The 20,642-nt window shown below is 43.9% G+C and overlaps 1 protein-coding gene across 1 annotated transcript in view; it reads right to left on the bottom strand.

The window, feature by feature from the left end:
• The window catches only part of GRIK4 (glutamate ionotropic receptor kainate type subunit 4), a 363,935-nt gene that overhangs the window by 80,934 nt on the left and 262,359 nt on the right, over positions 1 to 20,642 (bottom strand). The window contains exons 8-9 of the mRNA XM_054997839.1: positions 10,916 to 11,068; positions 9,319 to 9,423 (exon numbers count right to left, since the gene is read on the bottom strand). Of these exons, the coding sequence (XP_054853814.1) occupies positions 9,319 to 9,423; positions 10,916 to 11,068 (258 nt within the window). The remainder of the gene's footprint in view (positions 1 to 9,318; positions 9,424 to 10,915; positions 11,069 to 20,642) is intronic.

Below are 20,642 nucleotides of genomic sequence, written 5' to 3'. Positions count from 1 at the left end.
ATGACTTGAGGGCACTCTCCACCACACCAGTGCATAGGAAAGATGTTGACTTTGGAGATGAGCTCCCAGCTCCCCTGGGTAATCCTTCGTTTATTGGCTAGTCTCAAGAATACCCAGATGCTACTTGCATTGCTTTTAAATTCAAGGAAGCAGGTCTGCAATGAGCTACGAAGAGTAGCTCAGACCTTGTACATGGACCAAGGAAGTGGTAGAATATCCACCTCTGGTGTCTTTCAAATGAAGGCTGGAGTGACAACCATCAGGAATGTTTAGAGGAGCTTTGAACTAGAGAATCCAGTGATTACCATCTGTAAAATGGGAATACTCACAAAACAGAGCCCATAAAAGACAGATGGAAAGAATCCTTAGGGCCTGCTCCTGAAGATGGCCCAACTTCAGCTGGCAGCTGGACATGGAAATATCAGGCACACATTTGGTTCAGACATCGACACAGAGTTCTTCTGACCAGTGGAGAGAAGAACAGGAAGACAATTCCAAAGCACAGGAGCTACCCACACACCAGCAGGTCATGTGCAACCAACATGGACAGTACCTCAGTTAAGGCTGCCCAGGAATGGCAGCCTACAATTCTCCCTAACACAGCCAAACAGGATGATGCAGTAGCCAGCCAGAAGAATGCTGCAGGGGTAAGTTGGCTCTGATTATTGGGATGGTTTCCATAGGAACCACAAGATGTTGTTGGGTACCATGGGATACTCATTATGATTTGCATACAGACCAGAGAAACATACACGCGGCAAAGATGCCTCTGCCTTGTCACTCTCATGCAAGCAGTTTCGACCGAGCAAAGTCAGGACTTCCATTGAGATCACCCATCGGGGAATTCTGCGTGTTTGTACTCTAATCATTCTAGAACATTGAGAATTCAGAACGATATTTGTAACATATGTTCAGGGCACAATTCTACATTGTAAGTTCAAATACCAACTCAATCTGCACACCCATTTTCAAATGAAAAGAGGAAAATTAAAATACAAGAGAATGCAATATTTCTCTCGAGATGAAGGATGCTACTGAATTTTATGACAATTCTAATTCAGTACGAGAGGTGCACATTTCTTTTTTGGTTTCCTGGAATGAAAGTGCAGTTGCCCTCCTTCCTGACCACATTAAACAAAATGTGGTCCAAATATTGCCTTTAAAAGTGATATCTGGTTTTGATTGAATTCTGTATAAATTATGCATCAATTATTGAGAACATATAATTGGCATACATGACATCTAGTCTAAAGATGGCATAGAAGGAGAAAATGGAAATGGAATATTTGCCAAGGAAAACAGGTGGAATAAAAATGGTCTTCTCGGCCATGCACAAAAATGAGAAGAAACAAAAACACAAATTTCCAAACATCCCTAATTAAGTCTCCATTATATTTTTATCTTGTCCTTCCTCCGAACACCTCAGAGTAGTATACATATTTATCTCCTTCTCCATTTCATAGTCAAAGCAACCCTGTGAGGTAGGATAGGTTAAGAGCAAATGGCTGGCCCAAGGGCATTCGATGGCTTTCTTGGCTAAGTGGGAATTTGAATCCAGGAATCCCTAGCTCTAATCCAATACTCTTAACTACTATGCCACAGTGGGTTACCATTTTGTTTGTTTGTTGGATTTATATCCTGCCCTCCTCACGAGTGGGCTCAGGGTGGGTCACAGTATCATAAAAACAATTTCAAAATATATATATATACACACACACTAAATAAGTTACAGTTTAAAAACATAAAACAATAAAATATTAATACATATTCTGGGTAGGCACAACACATCTCATTTTCTATTACTTTCGTTAGCTGGTGAATTTACAGTGGAAGTGGGCTGGAGGAGCAGACATGCAGCAGACACAACGAGGCATGCATTAGACAGAGAGAAACGTCGTGGGGACTCTGAAGGAGACAACCTCAGGCACAGAGTCTGAAGAAAGGTGACCAACCAAATGGAGCAAGATGGTAAACTGAGATGAACAGAGCCTAAACAACAAACCTGGAACCATAAAGATATTTTGAAAAAGACAGTCTGATTGCAGGCCATCAGACTGCAGATCTTCTAGTGGCCTGCTGGTGGCAGCACAGAGTACACCCTATCAGTAAAAGGGACTGTAGTCGGGACAGAGCTGGAGGGAACTCCTCACTGTAGTCTAGCAGCATGAAACTGGGGCCAGCTGCTTAAATCCCTCATTCCCTCATTCCCAATGTGGCTCCCTCTGGAGGCCACATTGGCTAGGACACACTTTTTATCCTAGTGCTCCCATGCAGGCACACCAGTATAAAAGTGCATCATCGGAAACACGATTTCCCTTTTATACAGATAATCTGTTCTCCCCGCAGGCAGGCTCAGAGCAGATGACAATGCAATAAATATATACAATAAAAATGCACATAAAAACACTAAACATCATCATCATCATCATCATCATCTATAGTCCACCTTTCTCACTGAGATCCAAGGTGGATTACTCAGTGCAAGTGAAAATACAATATAATCCGAATATAATATTCAGAGTACAATTCTGCATTTCAAGTGTGATCCCCAGCTTGATCTCCGTATCCATTTTCATCAAATCGGAGAATTTTTTAAAAAGAAAAATACACACTACAGCGCAAAGCCTTCTGAACATTATGTTTCAGTGGCAATGTTTAAGTATCCATTGGCAACTTTCAAAAAGAACAAATGTGCTCCGTGCCATGTTATTAGATATATTCTGTGTTGAAAGTGGTAATGCGCACCAAAAAGGTGTGCTATCCCATTCCCACCTGGTGTAACTTTAGCAGGTAGAAGACCCCAGGCATAGAGAAGTATAACAAAGGGGACATTTTAGTGAGGGTGCAGATTCCACACACATCCCAGCATGCATCTGGATTTCAAAGGCGAGTGAAGCTGAAAGCATGGGGCTATTTGGGAAAACACTGCATGTGAACAAAGCGGCTTTGGTATCACTGAGCAATCTTTCAAGACTGAGATTGACAGCCATTTCTGAGCAAGAGGCTGGATCAAGGCCCCTGAGCGAAAAAGGGAGTGCTGAGCGAAAAGTGCTGAGCGAAAAAGGGAATTACAGAGTGATGATAAGCCGAAGCAGAGAACAGAACAGCAACCGGCCAGAGTGGGTAACATGGCTCAGGCTTCCTCTCTGATTGGAACAACAGAGGGAATCAGCTACCTTTTACTTTGTTTCTATGAAAATGTCAAAAAAAACAAAACACCCAACACTTGGCAAAAGCCAACTGTAGGACAGAAATATGGAAATACAACATCTGGCGGTTTTTAAGGCTGTCGTCACATGGATGCATGCTGACCATGGGGGGGGGCTTCTTAAAGAAGAGAGGACCTCTCCTTTGCAGTCCCGCCCATAGCAACCTGAGCAATTCCCCCCTGGCCACATGCAGTATTTCACACACTGACGTTAGTGGAGGAAATGATGCCCTAGCAATATGCAATAGCTGCCCCCCCACTCTGAGAAACTTCACCAGCCTTATTGAAACTGCTGGCTTTCCTCAAAATTGCTTCAAAGGAGCTTCTGTATTTGCTTCTCCATATACTTTAGGCACAATCCGGCAACAACCAAGGGATTCGCTGATGCTTTCGCCACACAGAGACATTTTTTCCTGAGGCTTCCCTAAAAGTATTTCAGAAGTTTCCTTTCAGCCGGAGCTTCAAATTATGGTTAGGTGAAATGTTAGTACTCGTTCTAAACGACATGTGTCAATGATTGCTCAAAAGTTCTGTGTGGCAAGGAATATACACAGCTCGCTCATCCTAATTTCCTAAAATTAGGAACGTTGGTAGAAAAATGTGGCTTAAATGTTCTAAAGAAAATGTTTAGACACCAAGTAAGCTGCTGATGGGAGTGTTCCAAAAATGAAAGCCACTGCCAAAAAGGTTTTATATAAATGAAACAGTGGCCGTTTTCACACTGTCTATAAATAGCCCGAGACTCACGGAAGGCTGCCGGCTTCCTCGTGCGATTTTTAACACCATCAGATTACAAAATGCCATAAATCACTGTTTGTGGTGTTTTGTAAACAGATGGCGGCAAAAATCGCGCGAGAAAGATGGCAGCCTTCCGGTGAATCTCGCATGATTTATAGACAGTGTGAAAACGGCCAGTTACTGTTTTGCAGTATTCCTCTAGTACCTCTAGCAAAGCTCATGTGCAGATGTATTGTCGAAGGCTGTGACACTGAGAGATCTCTGTCTTTTGGTGCTACACCTCTGAAGATGCCAGTCACAGCTGCTGGCGAAAAGTCAGGAACTACAATGCCAAGACCACGGCAATACAGCCCGGAAAACCCACAACAACCACCTCATGTGCAGAGCTTCTTAGAACAATGCTTTCAGAACCATGGACAGCTCTCCCAGTCAATCTCTCCTTGCTCTTCCACCCCCAAATTGCGGTGTTGAAGAGTCTGCCTACGGACACTCCATTCTGTAGCAAAGCTTTGTGAATGGATTCCAGCAAAATGCAACACACCGAAGAAAAACAAGCAATGACAAAGAACAAGGATTCCTGCAAAAAACCCACAACACCCTAATTCATTTAATAGCTCATTGAAATAACAAGGGTTTCAATTGCCTGCTTGAAGACCAGTGGGAAAGATGCTCTGGGAAGAGGCCACCACCACCACTGATAGAGCTAGGTCTTGCAACCAACTGTTATGGGTCAGATGGTGCTATAGCGCTTCCCTGAACAATCTTGGGGCAGAGGGGACGGAAATATATGAGAGTTCTGAGCTCTTCCTGTGTAGTAGCCTTACCTACCATTGTAACCGCTTTTATGCTCTTTTCGATTGCGGCCTAAAATCTGTCTTCTTTTCTCCCTGCCTGAGGCTTCTCCCTCCTCTATTATTTAGCGACCAACTGCATTATTTAATTCACAGTAACACATAACTGCATGGCACAGAGCTCGTGTTTGTTCAGCCCTTTGAATATGTAAAGCATTATAATGTTGTTATTAATAATTCGGCAGGCTCTAAAGGCTTCTAGGCTACAATTTGAACAGAAAATGATCGGCTGGATGTTACTGGCTGGCAGGGAAGCTTGGAAGAAAAACCCAAACAAGTGGGAAAGGGACCAAATAAAAGTAACTGGAAGGAGTTGGCAATGATCAAAGCCTAGCTTTGGTATGGCTTGATCATTAATGATAGATGGTGATTAATAATGAAGGCGGCATGGGATAGTGGTCAGTGTCCTGTTCAGGGTTAAAATCCTCACAAATACCCACTTTAGGCTGGTGACTCTAAACCTGATAGGGTAGTTGTCAGCCTGCAACCACCAGTAGAACAGGAGGAAACAGGCTTACCCAGCTTTAGTATAAGTGTCATGCCTGCAGCCATCCATGCCATTTCTGTTTCTCTGATTTAATATACTGATCTCATGCATTGTTCATATGATTGTGATTTGTACTGTAGTCACATAATCAAGTACCAGTGTTAACCTGCTTGAAAACAAAAGTGCCTTACTCCCAGAACAAGCAACTGTTACCTCTGCAAATATGCTCAGTGACCTTACTGCTGTACTGTAACTTCACAGGGGAAAGAGGGAGTGTTGATTCCTTGTAATCTTCTGCCTTTCTCTGTCCAGACTAAGCTATTGTGTTCTCATGGAACTTTTCAGGATTTTCGTGCCTAAATGTTAACTGCTCAAGGGGAGGGGGGAATAATGCTCCTTATATCAATAGTGCATATGCTTGTATACTCATTCCTGCCAACCTAGCCCATCTATGGATGTACCCATGAACTTAATGGATCCCTGAATAAAGAACTTTTCAACCAATATACTGGATTGCTTTCTGTGAGGGGTTTGGGGATCTATTTGCCATGGACTGCCATCCCTAGAACTGACAGAAAGAGGAGGGAAGAAATGGGGACAGTAACAGATTTTGAGTCACCTGGCAAAGTTGCTAAGACATTTCTAGAAGATGCTGCTGTCACTTCAGATTGATGTTGACATGAATCTAGCAAGGAGTTCCTTGCGTGTGGTTGCTTTTGTATCACCTCCCCGTCTGGCTTTGTGCCAGGTCTAAAGATGCCTTTTCAAGGTCCTCCTGTGTCCTGCCCTCCTCCCTTTCTCATTCTTTACTCCCTGATCATCACATGATGGGAACTACACCAGCTTCGAAACAGCCAGATTGCACCCAATAAATCTCCAGCGCATTTTCCTCCAAAAGAAAACTGACCTGTAAAAGGCCATCTTGAACATGGCATTCTTCAAAAAACGGCAGGCCAAAATGGCATTTTTGTCCTAAGCATTCAAAATGCACTATCCGGGCTTTGTGTATTCTGTGATGTTTTTTAAAAAGCAAGCTTCTAGTCCTTATGGCTACCAAGATATGACTGAAGGAGTCTTTGAACAATGCCTGGTGGATTCTCTGAAGCTCAGCAGGAAAAGAATTCTAGCCCTTGCTGTGCACGTATTGAAAACTAAAGAACAATTGCGCAAATGTGCATAATTTATACGGGTCACAGAACTGAGGGTTTTTTTGGTCTCCCAAAGTTGGTGTTTTAGTGCAAAACATTGTTCCCTGGCATTCCCTGTTGTCTGCAATTATTGACAAATACCTAACATAAAACAGCAAATATAAGGAATACACCCTCCTCAGGTTTGTACTGGGCCTGTCATATTCAGCACAAACTGTCCAAAAGTTCTGTCCCTGAGACGCTGAGGTCTAGAAACTTGTTCTTTGCTGCAAAACTTAAGCTGAAAGCATAGAGGATCCTGAAGAATCCACAATTCATTGTGATCTGATGGCCATGAAAATGTCTGCAGATGCTCCACCGTCAGATCGCATGGATGTTGGTGGGATTTGGGGGTGGATGGGTGTAGGGGAAGAGAGTTTTCCTGAGGATAACAGATCCAGAGGAGTTAGCCGTGTTAGTCTGCAGGGTCTGGCTAACAGAGTCACCAAGACAGGGACCAGACCCTGCAACAGGCCCAGATGTCAACTCCGCCCACATATCTACCCAGAAAACACAATTACAGGACCCAATGGTGTCAACTACATAATATCTGGCTCTTACAGTTGCTCATCCTCCAATGTGATATACGCCCTTATGTGCCAACAATGCCCCTCTGCTCTAAACATAGGACAAACCAGCCAACCTCTGTGCAAAAGAATAAATGGACATCAAACATAGTGATATCCAGGAACCAGTAGGAGAACACTTCAATTTACCAGGACACTCCATCAAGGACTTAAAGGTCATCATAGTTCAACAGAAACATTTCAAAAGCAGAATCCAACTGGAAGCTGGTGAATTGGAATTCATATGCAAATTTGACTTAGTCAGACTTGGACTGAATAGAGACTCTGGATGGTTATCTCATTATCAGAAGTAACTGCCTTTCAGGCATTCCATTCAGATTAGCAATGGAGGGGAGGAGTCCCACCCAGCCTGAATTGTGCATTCCGCCTCTGTCATGACTTTTGCAACTGATCTTCTCCCCCCTCCCCCCACCACCTATATATCTCTAGCCAGTTTCTTTATACCCTCCATGCATCTGACGAAGACAGCTGTGGTTCTTGAAAGCTTATGCTACAATAAAGTTAGTTAGTCTTACAGATGCTACTGGAGTCTTTACTATTTCCTGACAATAAGTGAATTTATCTACACTCTACTTAAAAGACTATGAACGCTGCAGGAAAAAAAATCTCATGTAATGGAGCAAATTCAATAATTCCACTCCAAAAGTAACTCTATGAAAGGCAGCATGGTTAAGCTGGAAGGATAAAGAGTTTCACGAAGAACATGAAACAATGATGAATTGGCACTGCAGGCCATCAGATGGTGCTAATTCCACAGACACACACGCTGCTTAAGTTGCCTCCATTGGTAGGTTTTCCAAGAAGGCTACAGGGTTTTTCTCTTGGCGGAGTGGGGGTAGGTGGGCGAGAGAAAATCCTATTTTTCTTTCTCTTTCTGAGCTGCCAAACAAAGAACACAACTTTGTTCTACAAAGAAAGAGGAAACCCTCCTCTCTGAGAAGGTTCATGAGCCTTTGTCTAGGAGGAACTCAGTACTGTAATCCGCATGACTGAAGGGGATTTGAGTTTTTTGGGTGGCGAAATCCATTACAGCTCTTGCTATGGGATCTCAGTCCCTCCGGTGCACCAGCTCTTCCAAAGCCGAGAACTCCCGCCTTAGCTTCAGCAGCAGAGTCCTTCATTTCCTTAGAAAAGCAGAGCGGAGAAGGCAGTACAAGTCCAACTCTCCAAGGTGTATGCAGTCAATCTTTCAGCCAAGCTTCCTTCATCTTTAAGAAGGGACAATAACAATGGCCTGTCGTGCAGGTTTGTTGTTAGAAACATTGCAGTAAAGCCTGTGGAAAGCCCACGCACTGCCTTACTCACACTTCCTCCTTTGAGTGTATTACAGTTATAAAGATCTGATAGCACACAAGTTCACCTATCTGTCTGTCTGTCATACTGGATATTTAGCCCATCCTTTCCACAAGCGAGCTCAGGGCGGGTTACAACCAGAACAAACAACATGGGGTCTAATTAGCTTAAAATGCAGCAAGTGTAACCAACCACACAGAACAGGTCAGGACTTGGAGGAGAACTGCCAGCATCACCCAGGCAGGAGTAGGGAGACCAAACAATAAGGGACAGTCTGTCTCAGCCACAGGCCTGGGGGAACCGCTCTGTTTTACGGGCCCTGCTGAATTGTCACAGATTCCATAGGGCCCAGATCTCAGCCCGAAGAGCGTTCCACCAGGCCAGCACCAGAACTGAGAAGGCTATGGCTCTGACCAAAGACAGGCAGACATCCTTTGGGCTGGGGACCACCAGCAGATGTTGGCCAGAGGAACATAAGGTCCTCCGGGGGATATAAGGGGACCTATTCACCCTTCCCCACCAATACTGGCTTTGCAATTCAATTGGACTCATACAATCCTTGACAGTTTACTATCCTGCAGAAATCTCTCAAGCACACAACTATCTGTAGACATCTTGAGAACTTGGAGACACTTAATAAAGTTGTTGGGAAATAGGTTTGAGACAGGCAGAAGGAAATCCTTCTTTACTCGGCAAGTATTAAATGGCAGAACATAACTGCCGGTGAACATAGTGATAGCCATGAGCACAGATGGCTTTAGAAGGGGATTAGACAGATTCATGGAGGAGAAGTCCATCAGTGGCTGCCCGTCATGCTAATTCCCCATCCAACGGCAGCAATACCAGCACCAGGAGGCAGCATCAGAGGAAAGCAACAGGCATCAGGATGCAGGAATAGATGGACCACTGAGCCGATCCGGCAGACTGTACTTATGTACACACTAAAATACAGAAGATGTCTCCTTACCTGTCTGAAGCCGTTCCGCGTGTACTGCAGGATTTTCAGGGCATAGTTTGAGCGCTGGCCTTTGCTGTTGAATTCTATGTGGCCGGTGAGACCTTCCAATTCTACCTGTCCAAGAGAGAATGAGTTGCAGCACCAAAAAGAGATGATTTCCCCTTCAAGCAAAGAGCTCAGAATAGCCACCCCTCTCATTGAAAGCCGCAGCACAAACACTGTTTTCTCATAGCGTATTGGACTAACAGCAGCTCCTACTGTGAGTTTGGAGTTATGTAATTGATTACTCCTTTATGTTTAACAGTCCTTGCACACTGAAAACTAGCATGCCAGGGAGAAAGGAAGGGGCTTTTAGCACGAGGAACATTCCGAGTCTTTCCCCTCCGCATTGTGAAACCAGCACGAACGAGGAAAGCCATACAGAACAATTGCTCTGAGTCTGCCCTAAGAGGCAATGGTTCCTTTGAACCTCAGTTTTCCTGGTCTCTTGTCCCTTCCTTCTTTCCTAGAGCTCCCCCTGCATGCTTGTTTCTTTTGCCGCCATTGCCATCCACACCACTGCAGGCGAGTGTTTAATTGTGTCATGTTTATTCGTGTCGTCGGGGACTTGGGAGGAGGGAAACCTCTAAGTGGACTTGCAAAGGAGGCACACCTCAACATGTTAACACAAAACAGCGTTGTGTAAAGGGCTGGCAAACACAGCAACTCTCTCACTGCTAATTGCTGTCAAAGCACGCTGCTTCTGACAACAACCCAACAGGAAAAGTCAAGAAAATTAGCAGAGAGAGTAAGAGAAAGAGAGAACGCAAGTTCTGCAATCCCCAGGCTCGAGGGATGCTAGCCTAGGCTTGTGATGTTGAGTTAGAAGGGGCTAAAATAACGAAGAGGCCTCACTTCTGGCTCAAGAGCCTAACAGAGACTGACTCATGCAATCTAGCAAGGGAGAGAAAAAAGAGTTTCCGTCATAGCCCAACAAACCGGGCACGAGGCTGGCTTCCACCAAGAAATGTTGATCTCATGGCAGGTTATCATTCTACACAACTTGAATCCCATCATACCGAATATATTGATGCTTCCCACAGAGTGTGACTAACTGCCTTGTTTTATGGTCTGCTCGGGACTAAAAACTGCTAGGAATGTCAAGAGTCTGCCAGGCCGCGGTTCAGGGCTGGAGGGCTGCACGTGTCTTGGTGGCAAGGGGGCACGAGCTGGATCTCTCATTCTCTGCAGCCTGGCTACGTCGTACATCCCAACCCCATAGAAGTCTCCCCAGCCTTGTGCACCATTTTCTTCAGGCTGCTGTGGCTGCCAACAGACCAGCCCGGCCGGTCATATTTCCTTATGCAACTCTTCACGCACGCTCGCATGCTCATGCGCTGCTTACAAAGACACAGCCAGCAACCAGTGCTTGCAATTGGCGCATGGGACACCTGAGTCTATCAGGCCAGGCAATGAGTGTCGATAACCCGACTTAACAATATTCCCTTCCTCCAGCAGTTCTTCCAAACATCCTGTGTTGGGACTAGATTGTACCACCTTCCTCACAGGCCAAGCTGATAGAGGGGGTCACACGCGAGGGCAGCATCAACGTTCAGTCCTTTCTCACCATTCTCAGGTAGTTCATCAGGCTCGTGCCGTGTTGCCAGATCTGGGAAGAACCGCAGGACAAGGGCTTCACGCCAATCTCCTGGCTCCGATTCAGCTCCTGTACCGCACTCACCACAGCATAGGCGGCATCAAACAACAAAGCCGAAGAAAGCTGAAGATACAGGAAGAAACAAAGAAGAGAAAGGAAGTGTAGTCAAACAACCAGAGGGTGGGCGACAGAGACATCTGTTTATTATGGGCTGGGTTCAATCTCTCTCTTTTACGAAAGGAGGAACTGTCCAGGTGAGCCATGAGCTTTGCCACTTAGTCGGATGGAACCATCGTATCAAGTCCTGACTTCTTATTTGCTGCTCAGCTTAATTTACGTTTATTAAAAAATAAACGATTGCTTTTTTAAAAAAGTGAGCAAATATGAAACATGCTTTTAAAAATCTCCTTTCCAATTAAACTACTCCTGCTAGAAAAACGAAGGTGTTCCGGGGTCTTCAAACAGGGTGGAATAGACAGATAACTAGATCTGTCAACCAATTACATTTTTTAAAATCGACTGTGCCTAGGTTTTAAAGAAATTAACAGACCAATTAAATGTAAATAAATGTATGTATTCCAAAACCTATTTGAAGATGCTGATGGGATCTTGCATTTTCGATATTTGCATAACTTATTCGGCTTCTGTTAGTTGGCAGGGTGGGGGCAGAAGGCAAGGAAATATGCATGACACCTGAGTCCTGACAGTCGCAAATCATTTTTAACCCCCCCCCCACTCTCCCAAAGCAAAGCAAAATATGCCTTTCCAGGGTTATATTTATTATGCTGAATACTCTAACATAAATGGAAGCTCTTTTCTAGCTAATTCCACCAAAACACTTAAGCCTTTCCTTTGATGCATGTAGAATGAAATCCTAAGAAGAATTATTCCAGTCTAAGCCTACTGAAATCAATGGGCTTAGACTGGAGTAACTCTGCTCAGGATTTCACTATTTATCTATTAATCTTGCTGATATCCAGGACTTTAATCACTGCATAATCACTGTAGTTTATGTGCCCTTCTAATGACAAGTTAATATAAAGTTGACAGCAGGTACAATATTTGTGCGCCAATATTTTAATAGCCCCTTGAATGGTATCCTCCAAATAATTCAGAAGTAAAAGTTGGTATGTCAAAATAGAGCCTTAAATCACTTATTGGAAAAATGACCATATGATAGGAGTCCAATGAACACAAATCTAATAGAACCCTACTACAGTGTAACCATCACCAAGGCTTGCATGATTTTTCCAACATCAAAAAATGCTTGTACTCCGTTCTAACCATCTTATTTAACCTTGTAGGGGTAACATACTGGGTTTCTCTTAGAGATAAAATCATCTAATTGATAGATGGATCTTCCCCTAGAGCTTACATGATGTCTCTTGCACAAGGGAACTTATAAGGGTTCCTCTTAATTTCTAAACTCAAGATTATTTTTTATTGTTGGGACAATTGCCCTTTCTTTTTAAATCCTGTTTTCCAATCGTTCTTCATACTGCATTGAATTTGTCAACTGATTATTGAATCTTAATTCCTATAATACTGAATACTGGACTGGAAAGCATAGATGCCAAAGAGGTGTCCACCCTTGTGAACTAATGTTCATCTCTTGGTGAGTAAGGGGGGGGGGGGTTGGCTATCCAGTTGCAGCCGACTTATGGCAACCCCATGGGATTTTCAAGGCAAGATGTTCAGAGGTGGTTCGCCGTTGCCTGCCTGTTTGTAGTAGCCCTAGATTTTCTTAATAGTCTCCCATCCAAGTACTAATCAGGGTGTACCCAGCTTAGCTTCCCAGATCTGACAACATTAAGCTAGCCCAGGCTATCCAGGTCAGGGAATAATAATTCTATTGGCGGTGGAGAGTACCCTCAAGTCATAGCTGATTTATGGCGACCCCTGGTAGAATTTTCAAGCCAAGAGACTAACAGAGGTGGTCAGCCATTGTCTGCCTCTGCAGCCCCAGTCTTTGATGGAGATCTCCCATCCAATTACTAACCAAGGCCGAATCTGCTTAGCTTCTGAGATCTGACGAGATCAGGATCACCTAGGCTACCCAGGCCAGGGAATAACTCTATTAAGCATCACTAAATCTTCAAATCTAAAAACATTATCCAGCTCACATAAAGAAAAATCTTCTAAAACACCCTCCAAATTAAATGTAGGGTCTTAATAGAAGACGCCAATGGCTATATATACAGGCTTAGTACATTTCTGTATTTATCCCAGGATTTTCACAGCTGCGGTAGTATTAGCTTCTGCCCAAGTAAACTCTGGCACTTAACATTTATTGATCTAAGATGAGGCCTCTAGAGGGATGTATGTTAATGCCTATTTCAACCGAAAGCAAAAGCATCTGGCTTATCCCGACACACCTGTAAACCAAGCCTCAAAATCCATGTTGCCTCCTCATGCCATAGAAGGTTAGGAATTGAAGGAGCACCTTGTTGAACAGGCCTCTGCACTGTGAACATTCTCTCTGTCAAAGAGTGGAACCACAAGTGACAAAAGGCACAGGTTGGACACTTGTCAGCTTCCCTCAAGTTTTGATGGGAAATGTAGGCAGCTTGGCGGAATGTTGGACAAGTGACAGTTGAAAAGTCCCTTGGACAGCAGTCGGAGAGCGAAGCTGCAAGACTAGGATGCCTACATTTCCCATCAAAACTTGAGGGAAGCTGACAAGTGTCCAACCTGTGTCAGGCATCACTTGTAGCTTGGCTCTCAGGGCCAAACCACAAGTGATGCCTGACACAGGTTGGACACTTGTCAGCTTCCCTCAAGTTTTGATGGGAAATGTAGGCAGCTTGGTGGAATGTTGGACACGTGACAGTTGAAAAGTCCATTGGACAGCAGTCAGAGAGCCAAGCTGCAAGACTAGGATGCCTACATTTCCCATCAAAACTTGAGGGAAGCTGACAAGTGTCCAGCCTGTGCCTTTTGTCACTTGTAGTTCCGCTCTAAATTAACAGCAGATACATAAATGCCATCAAAAATTAAGCCAACACGAAATGCAATCCTAAGTAGAGTGCGCCCTTCTGTCCACTGAAGTCAATAAGGTCGTGGAAAGATATAACCATGCTTAGGACAGCACTGAAGGCCACCTTAATTGTTCCAATTGTAGCAAACGAAGGCAGCTGGATATAGACCTCCACTAGCCCTCAGTTCTTCAAGTTACTCAGTTTAAACCATTGCAACTGGCCTTAGGCCAATCTTATTCCCACAGAAGAAGCCCACCTAGTTAAGTATGGTATGGCTAATATCACAGCCATCACTGTTCTGATTTTGGTACATAAATTCGGCTTCACTCAGGGAGTTTCTCCTCTCTTGCCTTTTCGAGTATTCAAAGCAGCTTATAAATCAAAAAGAGTACCTGCTCCAATAATATTTATTTATTTATGTCATTTATAGTCCACCTTTCTCACTGAGACTCAAGGCGGATTACACAGTATGAGATTAGTACAATCAGTAACAAGTACATTTCAATACAGTGTCAAGGACATTTCCGTAAACAATGCCATAGGGTAAACAGATACAAGTTTAAAAGACATAGTATTAGCAAGAATTCAATACAGAGTAGAAAAATTAATGAAGTAGAACATAATCAATTCTAGGACTGACATTAAACAACATGGAGCATAGGAGTACATATTTAAAGCAACAGATAATATGTAAGGCAACATAGTGGTGAAGTCTATGGTCCCTAACTCCTTAGCGAAGCATCTGAGATCCCATCCCTACAATACAGCCCTCCAATTTGAGTAAAAAGCCTTTTTGAATAGTTTGGTTTTGCATCGTTCATGAAAAGCCAGGAGAGTGGGGGCTCTTCTGACTTCCTCAAGCAGGTCATTCCACAGGATAGGGGCCACCACAGAGAAAGCCCGTGTACAGGCTGCTCCTGACTTCACCTGTGTGCAGCTTGGCACCTGCAGGAGACCCTGTTCAGATGAGTGAAGCTGTTGTGGAGGAACATAGGGAGGGGGGCGGTCCCATAGGTAGGCTGGACCAAAGCCATGAAGAACTTTGTATGTAATAACTAATACCTTGAACTGAGCACGGTAACTGATGGGTAGCCAGTGGAGCGACTGTAGGATGGGAGTGATGTTCATGCTCCTGCTCGCTCCTGATAACAATCGAGCTGCAGCATTTTGCACTAATTGGGGCCTCCTAGTTAACTCCGATGGGAGACCTATGTATAGAGCATTACAATAGTCAGGCCCTGATGTTATCATAGCATGGATCCAAGTAGCCAGGTCAGCCATGTCAAGATAAGAAGCCATCTTCCAGGCTAGAGTGAGGTTGTAGAAAACATTTTTTGCAGCTGCCTTAACTTGTTTTTCTAGTAATAACGCTGGATCCAGTATAACCCCTAGGCTCTTAACCGAGTCTGCAAGGGTCAGATGAACTCCATCAAAAGTGGGGAGTACAGTGTCCTTCAAGATCTCTGCCTTCCCAACAAGCATCACTTCAGTCTTGTCTGGGTTCAACTTCAATTTGTTGTTTTTCAGCCATTTCACCATGGCTGTCAGGCAGTGATCTAAGATTTCTACTCCATTCTGTGGAGACCTGGAAAGTGAGATATAGAGTTGGGTGTCATCTGCATATTGATGACATCCAACTCCATAGCTGCAAATGAATTCTTCTAAAGGCTTTACGTAGAGGTTGAATAACACGGGAGATAAGATTGCACCCTGCGGAACCCCACAAGATAGTTCCCATTCCAGAGATATCACATTTAATAACATCAAATTTAACCAATAAAATCCACTATAATTTTTTTTCAAAAAAATTAATATTAAAAAGCTGATACTTTCAGGTGACGTGTTCCTAAATGCATGGGTGAAGTTGACTGACTTTTTAGCTGAGAGGCTTTGTACATTTGATTAGAAGGCAATTCCACAGCTGGGGCACCACCGCAGAAAAGGCCCTGTCTCCGGTAAGTACCTCTCTAAGATCTGAAAGCACGGCACACACCAAATGGCCTCTAATGCAGATTTTAACTGATGGGCAGGTTAACTGATGGACAGGTTATATGGGAGCAGGTTATATGGGAGCAACTGGTCATTAAGATGCCTTGGTTCCAAATCAGTAATTCAGATTTATCCTTGCTTACCTGCAGTAAACTATGGTATTCCCTATTACTATGTATGGGTGTGAAAGTTGGACAGTGAAGAAAGCGGACGGGAAGAATATTGATTCATTTGAAATGTGGTGCTGGAGAAGAGTTTTGTGGGTACCATGGACGATGGCCAAAAAGACAAATCAGTGGGTACTAGAGCAAAACAAGCCTGAATTCTCCCTAGAAGCTAAAATGACAAAACTGAGGCTATCGTACTTTGGTCACATCATGAGAAGACAAGATTCTCTGGAAAAGTCAATAATGCTAGGAAAAGTGGAAGGCAGTAGGAAAAGAGGAGGACGTAAAATGAGAGGGCTTGACTCAATAAAAGAAGCCACACCCTCCAATTTGCAGGATCTGAGCAAGCCTGTTAATGATAGGACATTTTGGAGATCTCTCATCCATATATCACCATAGGTTGGAGGCAACGTGATGTCAAGTAACACATACTTGCAGTGCCCTGCAATTCTAAGCAAGTAATGGTATCCAGAAAGCTTAAAGAGTTTACCTATGTGGCGTGGACGCAGACGTCCTGTTAATTACAGCATTGTTTATTATGTTAGTTACCCTTCTTGTTACCCTTATTATGTTAGTTACTGACTGAGAGGTGACATGATAGAGGTTTACAAGATTATGCATGGGATAGAGAAGGTAGAGAAATAAGTATTTTTCTCCCTTTCTCACAATGCAAGAACTCGTGGGCACTCAATGAAATTGCTGAGCAGTCGGGTTAGAATGGATAAAAGGAAGTACTTCTTCACCCAAAGAGTGATTAACTCATGGAATTCACTGCCACAGGAGGTGGTGGCAGTTTCAAGCATAGACAGCTTCAAGAGGGATTGGATAAACATATGGAGCAGAGGTCCATCAGTGGCTATTAGCCACAAAGTATAGACTCTCTGTCTAGGGCAGTGATGCTCTGTATTCTTGGTGTTTGGGGGGGGGGGAATCAGTGGGAGGGCTTCTAGTGTCCCTTCCCCACTGGCAGACCTCCTGAGGACACCTGGGTTTTATGGCCACTGTGTGACACGGAGTGTTCGACTGGATGGGCCACTGGCCTGATCCAACATGGCTTCTCTTATGTTCTCTTATGTTCTTATGTACTCCTAGTGGAAACCCCTGCCTCTGATAAAACCAGACTGATCTAAATGTAACAACTCTCACTTTTGATAGTTGCCAAGGTGTCTTTGAAACAGCAGGGGCTAGAAGCATGCTTTTAAAAAAACACCACAAGAATGAAGGCCTGGAATCACAGTCTGAGCTCAGCCCCACCTCGTACTTGGGAAAGAGTCGCTGCGTTGAGCTTTGTGCCATTTGCTGACTTTCCTTGCCATTCGTAAAGCCATACTCTGTCTCTCTCCTCTTCCCTTGATCGCACGCTGGGCTGGCCATTTTGATCCTTGTTACATTAAACTCTCCTGTTACCTTTCTCTGCTCAGGACTTTCGTCCGACAATATTATTTCTGCAGGACAGAGCACAATCTGCATCGACAGCTTAACTCGGACTCATTTGCTTCTAATCAATTCTGCTTCTTCATCTGGCCACATGTGCTGCTGTTTAAGCCTTCCCATCCACAATACCTTCAAGGTTTTTTTTTTTAAAATCTAGTTATTAACGGGTCGTTTTCTCTCTCCTCCTCACAGCTATGACTAAGATTTCACCTTTCATTACCATCACTTCCTGCTTTCCCACCACTGTCAGTTCCTTATTATCAAAGCTCCGCTTCTTCTAACTAACCTCTCTCTTCAGACTCTCTCCCCTCTATTATCATTGTGGGGGCTGAGCATCACTTCTCTAGGCAGCCCGTTGCGTTGCTTTGTCTCCCAGTCCCCAGCCTTGTGAACACTATTAAAATTTGAGAACACCTGCTGATTGTGACAGTATTCTTCCTCTAGCTGTTTACTCAAATGAAAACACTAACCAGAGTAATTGGCAAGGACGGCCTATCAGGAAGACGCAGACCTTGATGCCAAATCCCTTCCCTGCATGACGCAATGGTTAGACAGTTGTAATCCTCACTTTGCCATGGATGCTTGCTGGATGACCTTGGACCAGTAACGTAGGCTACTTCACAGGGGTTAGATCAAGGTGGTAAGCCGTGTTAGTCTGCCTGTAGCAGTGGAAAAGAGCAAGAGTCCAGTAGCACCTATAAGACTAACAAAGTTTGTGGTAGGGTATGAGCTTTTGTGAGTCACAGCTCACTTCAGCTCTCTTCTGAAGGAGGGAGCTGTGACTCACAAAATCTCAGACCCTACCACAAGTTTTGTTAGTCTTGTAGGTGCTACTGGACTCTTGCTCTCCCTGAAGAAGAGAGATGTGGCTCACGAAAGCTCAGCCCCGACCACAAATTTTGTTAGTCTTGTAGGTGCTACTGGACTCTTGCTCTCCCTGAAGAAGAGAGCTGTGGCTCACGAAAGCTCAGACCCGACCACAAATTTTGTTAGTCTTGTAGGTGCTACTGGACTCTTGCTCTTTTCCACTACTTCACAGGGTTATTGAGAGGATAAAATGGATAAGGGGAGAATTGTGATATAGGTCAGTTTGGGTGCCCACTGGGGAGAAAAGTGGGGTTAGAAGTATCTAAATAAATAAATAAAACATTGTATAGTGGTTGGATTCCCACTAGTCAACTGAAGGGGTCACCCGTGTCCTTAGAAGTGCATTTTTAGAGGAGAGGGAAAAATACTTTGTGCATGTTCAGTTGCACTCTGCCTGTGACAGTTTGCAAAGTCAACCATGTAGTGTATGAAATACGTCGTGTGTGTGTGTGTGTGTGTGTGTGTGTGTATGCGGGCTCCCGTTCTCGAAAGCTTATGCTGCAATAAAGTTAGTTAGTCTTACAGGTGCTAGTGGACTCTATACCCTTTAAAAAGAAGGCTCATCAATGACTGACCGGAAGACTGGCCCCTTAACTGCACCCCCCCCCCCCCAAGCGCTGAGCACTGTTTCAGATTCTCCCCCGCCCCACAGCCCATAGAGTTTCGTGCTGGCTCTCTAGGCGATGGCGAGTCAGCACCTTGCAATTTTCTTTCTACATTATTCTCATACTGTCTCGAATAATACTAATTCTGCCTCCAGGAAAATCCATCGAGATGCCCATGATTATGTGCGCTTTACACATTTACATGCATTTGACAACTTGCATCAACAGATTTCCTTCCTTTCAGTAGGAAAGGAAAAGTAAAGGATGAAAGATGTCCAGGAAACAAAAATGGGACTGCTCCGAATCAGTGGTCCTCTGTTTCCGTCCACAGGTGTGCCAGGATTTTCCTACACTGGCCCAAGAACAAGAATCTTGCAGAATGAAAATTCTGACAGAGGAGTCCAGATTTGGTGCTGATTACAGAGGGCAAGATCAAGTTTAGTGGATAAAGCTAATTTATCCCGTGGAACCTAAATCTGTTAACACGTTGGAAGACTGGCTCATTCTTGTTAATTGTCTCTAGTCTGTTTTTCATTTCCTTCTTTCTCCCCTGTGCAGTTAACGATCTCTTATTAGCTACCTCAAATGATGCTTGTAGATCTTAATGAAGCATATGACACTATTGATTGGGAGATTTGACTGCAACCTCCCAACGTTTGTTAGAATTCCTGGAGCGGCTTTTACGTTTACAAACGTCTCTTTTTTGTTTAATTTATTAGACAAAATGATAAAGGATGGTGTTCTAAGAAGTGGTATAAAGGTCGCAAACATCAGATTTTAAGAGGAGAAATCATCAACAGCAACAAAACTGCCACTGTTTAGAATGTAAGCCTAAGCCCATCTCCTGCCATACTTTCTCCTTCCCTTGCAAAAATTTGGAAGCGGTATTTCTGGCAGTCTAGACATAGGGAGCAAATTTCAAAGCCTGCTCTTGGATACAGAAGATAAAATTGCAAAGCAGGAAAGTATTTTAAGAACTGGTTTAAATACCCCATAACAACAACAACAACAACAACAACAACAACAACAACAACAACACCTTTATCAACCCAGATCAGCCATTCGTTTATTTTATCTTTGACATGGGGATCCTGGAGAATCGTTTACCGCTTTAATCACTCAGAACAGCAGAACTAGAGAGGAGGGCATTAAAACAGTTGCCCACCCCACACAAGCCGAGTGCCTGGGTCAATTTCACCGGTTCAATTCCCATACTGCAGCATCTTTTTCATAACTGCTTGCACCAGATTTGCCGCCATGAGTAGTCACTCCAGCCACTGTGTGGCTTTCCCTCAGCTTTCTTGGGAGCACTTATACTCCGACTTCTTTAAAAAATCCGCTTTGAGGTAGGCTGATTTCCTGTGCATACTCTTTATTCTGTTTTTGATGTCCCCCCCTCTTCCGCCCCCCGCCAGCCCCCTGCACTATGATTGGCTACTCTTGTCTAGTCGGGCACTCCCCTTCTCTCCTTTCCATTTTTCTCTGCTTCCCTCTTTCCTCTTTTAATTTTTTTTTTTAAGTCCAGCACAGGACCGAGGAATTGCTGGTTTGAAAGCACAGGGGGAAGTTACATTTTTATTCTTTTTGCTTTGGCACAGGTGGGAATATTGTACAGAGGGCTAAAGATCTATGGCTCAAAAATAAAGATGTTAATACC

This window comes from Eublepharis macularius, chromosome 14 (genome assembly GCF_028583425.1).
Source record: "Eublepharis macularius isolate TG4126 chromosome 14, MPM_Emac_v1.0, whole genome shotgun sequence".
In the NCBI taxonomy this organism is placed as follows: domain Eukaryota; kingdom Metazoa; phylum Chordata; class Lepidosauria; order Squamata; family Eublepharidae; genus Eublepharis; species Eublepharis macularius.
The sequence above is the reverse complement of the archived record's forward strand: the minus strand, read 5'-3'. Positions and strand labels throughout refer to the sequence as shown.